The following is a 6,069-nucleotide window of genomic DNA, read 5'->3' on the forward strand; positions in this document are numbered from 1 at the left end:
TGTCTACCACTCTTAGGAGTGATTTGTAGATTTAATGAGATTGTATCAACATACTTTGTAACCTACAAAACCTAAACTGATATAATGATAGCTACATCATATTATGCATCTAAGTTCTATGAATATTACTGGAATAGTTATGCGGGACACTGATTATGTGCTTCAACTTGGCGGGCCTGGGCTGGGGGACCGGATCCACCCCTGGGGAGGGTAGTGGGCACGGGCGACAGCGCCCTCTACAGCCCCCCGGGCCTGGGAAAGTGAGGCCGGAGGCAGGCCCCATTTCCTCTCCCAAAATACCAGTGTTAGGGGAGGCTTGCCGGAGGGAACCGCCTTTTCCCCACCCCCTTATCTTGCCCGGACACTCCCGGTTGCCAGTGCAACTCCCATCACCACCGGTGCGCATACATTGTTGCCGGACACCGTTACGGGAGCAACTCTCGCCCCTTTTCAATCAACCTCCGCGCCCTCTCAGAACCAATCCAAGCCTTTAACCTCTACAGCTACCCCGCCCTCTAAACCGCCCGATATAAGCTTGTACTCTCCCCTAATAAACTCTCTTGGTTTTCTTCATCCTAAAAGAAACGTGTCCCGCCTGTTCCTTTCTCGCCGCCCTCCATACTTTGCACGCCTCCCGCCGGGGACCTGGCCAAGTCCCCCGCCTCGCCCTCGCCTCCGGGAAAGAGTCCCCGCCGCCGGTACCCTCGGAGCAATCCTGGGAGCCTAGGATTTAGCAACCGGCCGCCACCCTCCCCCAGACGAGTCAACTGCGACCGCATAGTTACATATAAATCTTTACCTTTTACTAATCAACACACCTCTGTGAAGGTTTTAATTTTAAGTTCATTTCACAAATGGCTTAATAGAAGCTCAAAGAGACTGGCTGATCTGATAAGGTCAAATACCTGGAAAGAGGCGGAGTCAGGATTCAAGTCCATATTATTTCCAAATAGAACCTTTCCTTTTCCTTTCTACTCAGAGCAAACATAACAGCACTATCTAATGTCCTTAAGAATGGTATATGGGATTAAGAAAGGGGGAAAGAAATCACTGCATTATAGCCTGTCCCTTCAACATCCAGAGGAAAAAAAACCTGGTAAAATCTATGCTTAAATTTTAGAATAGATCACAGACCTCCTGAAACCCCTGGACTTCATACTTTTAAACAAATTATTTTGATGCATCAAATATAAGGGGAGAAGTGAAAAATAGATATTTAAAATGACATAAGAATATAGTATCCCATCCCAGCCAGATCCACACTTAGATTTTTCAGAAGTTCCACTCTAATCATAGCATAAACACAAGTCACACATGACATGAAACAGTAAAAACATAAAGACTTCTTTTGCTTCTGGAAAACAGCTGAGAAATGATAGAACTTCTTTGAGAAATGCAGAAAAGTCTTTTTTTTTAGACACAATTTTATTTAAAACATTAATAATACAGCCATACTTTTACTCTTTATAAAAATCAAGTCTCCCAGTAAAAATGGTACTTACCATGCTAATCTTTAAATTCCTTCATTAAAAATGTAGTTATAATATACACATCAATTTATAACCTCTTAGAACATTCTGCACAATAGATTTTAGTCAGTGGAATGAATAATTTCTCAGAAAAGCAGCACAACTTCAATTGCAACATAATTTGGTAGACAACCTAGTTTTCCAGTAAAAAGGAGATTTCATGAACAGAAACACTGGACTCTTTGAGGTTTCATCAATAAAAAGAACGTTTCTGAGCAGCTTCTGAGCAAACATTTCTCAACAGGTTGATCACAGATCTGGGGTCTTCACTCCTCATAATGGCACTGCAGACACAGCCATGATAGCTCCTGACTCTGCACATTTATGGACAGTGTCAGGACCTACTCCACCATCGACCTCTATGTCCAAAGATGGGAACCTGGACCTCAATCAGTGAACCTTTGGCATCATATCTTCCATGAATTTCTTCCCTCCAAATCCAGGTTGCACTGTCATAACCAAGGCCGTGTCTATCCGATTAGCCCATGGTGCCAAATACTCAACTGTAGTTCCTGGTTTGATGGCCAGGCCAACCTTCATCCCATTTTCCTGAATGTCTTTGATCAAAGCTCCTGGGTTCTCAGTAGCCTCAGGATGAAAGGTATATTGGTTGGCTCCTGCTACAGCCATTGGCTTTACCCATTGTTCTGGCCTGGACACCATCATGTGTATGTCATACAAAGGGCCCTGGCCTAGCTGCTTTTGGAGGCTTTCTACCACAGGGTGACCAAAGGTGATGTTGGGAGCAAAATGCCTGTCCATTACATCCAGGTGCAGATAATCAGCCCTAGAGTCCAGCACCCAGAGGCACTCTGCCCGTAAGTTGGCATTGCTGTTGAGGAAAGATGGACCAATCTTGTAGCCGGATTGCATGTTGCTGGTTCCCAGGAGCCAAGTAACCCCATAAGACCCCCAGCAAGACTAAGGTGTCACTACAATTTGACACTCCTTTTCAACAAATTAGGGTGGTCACTGCCCAGATATCCCTGAAAATTGAGATAGCGAGCAAACCAGTGGGAGCAATAACAATAGGCAAGATAGGATTTAACAAAGGATTACGAATACTGAATCTTGAAACATTAGTGTCTATGATATTAGAGCAGCTGGAAGGAAATAACTGAAGTAGTGGAAATACAATCCATAACATTCTTTGAAATTTGTTCTATAACTATTTGTTAAATCATACTTTGAAAGTTATCACTTTTTTTGTATTCATATTATATTTCACAATAAAAATGTTAAAAAAAGAAATGAAGAATTAAAGATCAATTTGTCCTGTAAACGAAATCAAGAATAAAAAAAAATTTAAAATGAGGGTAAGGAAATCTAAAGTGTAACATTATCAAATCATTATTTATCGAGGATTTGAATAAAGATTGATAAATGCTGATGAATTTCCCTAAGAAATACTAGCAATTAAATAATTAAAATAAGTACTATTTAAATTTATTTAGCTTTATGAAATATGGGATTTTTGCCTCTGGCAGTATGGAGGTCTAGATAATGTAAATGGCTTTAGCACTACAATAAATCTAGATACTAGATAAACCTTTAAAAATCACTGTTTTAACACATCTGTGGGATAACATATAAGTAAGGAGAAGTTGGGGTGGAGGGCATGAAAAGTGGTGTGAGTTGAAATTAAAGTAGGAGTTGTGAATCATAAGAAAGTGTGAAAATCAGGATTTCCAAGTGCAAAAAGCCAATTTCATCCAATTTGAGTTATGTAGGGTAGGGACCACAGCATAGTGAGGGAAACAAAACCTTAGATTTCTAATGTAGTCAATGGTTCCCAGTTGGTAGTACCTTCTGGCATCCAACAAAACAAAGAAAATCCTCTCTAAAGTAGAGACTCTCCAGTTTAGGCTTTCAGGATTTCCCATACTAAGTTTTGCTCAAGATGGGCTTTCAACTAAATATCATCAAACACATAAGAAATAGGTTAAAGTGAGAGAAAGGGGGTACAACAAATAATCAGTGCAGTCTTCAGATACATCAAATGCAAAAAGTAATCCAAAATCACAAAAATGTGTAAGAAATATAAGCCTATTAAAAATTATCAGGCAGAATGTAGAATGAACCATATACTTTAAAAAATAACTATATATAATAAACTAGAAGGATGAGTTAAATAGCAACTGACACACAAGTGAATTAAGAATTAGTGAACTGGAAGATACATACGGAGAAATTAAAATGAAACACAAAAGACAAGGAGGTAGAAAAATATGAAAAGTTAAAAGATATTGCAGTTAGAATGAGTAGGTCCATCATAACTGAGAAAAAGAGAAGAGAAAGAATGTAAAAGACATAATATTCAAAGTTATAATAGCTGACAGTTTTATGGAAATAATAAAATAAACAAATTCACAAACACAGAAAGCTCAACATATACCAAGAAAGATAAATCAAAGCAAAATCAGACCTAGAATATTGTAATGACTTTTCAGAACACCATAGACAAAGAGAAACTCAGAGGCAAATGATGGAAAAGACAGATCATCTACAGAGGAATTATAATTAATCTAACACCAAATCTTTTTTAAAACAACAATGGAAGCTGGTACATGATGCAATCCTGCCTTTGAAAATCCTAATGGAAAATAACTGACAATTAATTTAAAAAAATTTATTGAAGAGCTTATAGATTTATAGAAAAATCATTTATAAAGTAGAGTTCCTATATATCACCCAATTGCTATTATTTTTTCTCTCCATTTTGGATTTTTCTTTATCTTTTATTAGAGATGTTTTAGGGTTATAGAAAAATCATAAATAAAATCCACCACATTATGTATACCATATATATACAACACCTTGCATTAGTGTTGTACATATGCTACAACTCATGAAAGAACATTTTTATGATTGTATTATTAACATGGTTTACATAAGGATTCATAGTTTGTGTTCTACAGTCCTATATATTTTTTGCAATTTTTATTCTAGTAACATATATACAACATAAAAATTTTTCCATTTTAAAAACTTTCAAGAATACAATTTAGTGATGTTAATTACACTCACAATGTTCTGCTACCATCATCACCATCCATTACCAAAACTATTCAATCACCCCAAACAGAAATTCTGTACCAACTAAGCTCCTCATTCTATACTCACATTCTGGCCCTGGTAAACTTTATTCTAGTTTCTGCCTATGAATTTATTTACTCTAATTATTTCATATCAGTGAGATCATACAATATTTGTCCTTTTTTTCAGGCTTATTTCACTCAACATGATGTCTTTGAGGTTTATCCACATTATTGCATGTTTCAGAACTTCATTCTTTTTTATAGCTGAATAAAACTCCATTATGTATATATACTAGTTTATTTATCCATCCATCTATTGATTGACACGAGTTCCTTCCATCTTTTGGTAATTTAATTTTCATGAGGTTACATTTATCTATTTTTAATTTTGTTGCCTGTGCTTTAGGTATAAACTTTAAGAGACCATCGCCACAAGGTCTTGAAGATGCTTCCCTACATTTTCTTCTAGGAGTTTGATTGATCTGGCTCCTTATATTTAGGTCTTTGATACATTTTCACATGATTTTTCTTTTTTTTTGTATGGCAGTTGGTGGAGATCCACCCTCATTCTTTTGTAAATAAAAGTGTAGTTTTCCCATTACTATTTGTTCAAGAGACTGTTCTTCACCATTTGAGTGGTCTTTGCCCACTTGTCAACAATCGGTTGGCCATAAATGTGAGGGTTGATTTCTGAGCCCTTAATTAAATTCCATTGGCCTACATGTCTGCCCCTGGGTCAGAGCCATGCTCTTTTGATTACTGTGTCTTTGTAATAAGTTTTAAGATCGGGAAGCTTGAATCTTCCAATTTCATTCACTTTTCAAGATGGCTTTGGCTATTTGTGGCCCTTTACTCTTCCATAATTTTTTTTTTTTTGGCTTTTATAAAGGGGATTTATTTGCTTACCAAGTTTACAGTCTGAAGGCCATGGAAATGTCCAGATTAAGGCATCAACACACATATATACCTTCACCAGAGAAGGCCAATGGCATCTGGAAAACTTGCTAGTTGGGAAGGCACGTGGCTGGTGTTTGCTGATCCTGGGCTGTGTTCCAGCTCCTCTCTCAGCTCTTGTGCATTCTTCAAAATGTTGTTTTTGGGGTATTTTTTTTTTTTTTTTTAAGCTTCATTTTATTGAGATATATTCACATACCACACAGTCATACAAAACAAATCGCACTTTCGATTGTTCACAGTACCATTACATAGTTGTACATTCATCACCTAAATCAATCCCTGACACCTTCATTAGCACACACACAAAAATAACAATAATAATAATTACAGTGAAAAAGAGCAATTGAAGTAAAAAAGAACACTGGGTACCCTTGTCTGTTTGTTTCCTTCCCCTATTTTTCTACTCATCCATCCATAAACTAGACAAAGTGGAGTGTGGTCCTTATGGCTTTCCCAATCCCATTGTCACCCCTCATAAGCTACATTTTTATACAACTGTCTTCCAGATTCATGGGTTCTGGGTTGTAGTTTGATAGTTTCAGGTA

General features: G+C 37.3%; 1 protein-coding gene across 2 annotated transcripts; it reads right to left on the reverse strand.

Moving 5' to 3' along the window:
• Nucleotides 1–1,802: 1,802 nt before the first annotated feature.
• Nucleotides 1,803–2,402, reverse strand: LOC119535623 (ribulose-phosphate 3-epimerase-like). Of its 2 annotated transcripts, XM_037837989.1 has the most exons (2): nt 1,929–2,402; nt 1,803–1,841 (listed from the first exon to the last, which is right to left on the reverse strand). In XM_037837989.1, exons 1-2 carry the CDS (start codon nt 2,400–2,402, stop codon nt 1,803–1,805), a joined length of 513 nt encoding a protein of 170 aa, XP_037693917.1. The 2 variants fall into 2 exon arrangements, with proteins under 2 accessions (XP_037693917.1, XP_037693977.1); XM_037838049.1 differs by lacking the exon at nt 1,803–1,841 and having other exon boundaries at nt 1,920–2,402.
• Between the last annotated feature and the right edge of the window lie 3,667 nt (nt 2,403–6,069).

Source organism: Choloepus didactylus, chromosome 1, assembly GCF_015220235.1.
Source record: "Choloepus didactylus isolate mChoDid1 chromosome 1, mChoDid1.pri, whole genome shotgun sequence".
Taxonomy (NCBI): Eukaryota; Metazoa; Chordata; class Mammalia; order Pilosa; family Megalonychidae; genus Choloepus; species Choloepus didactylus.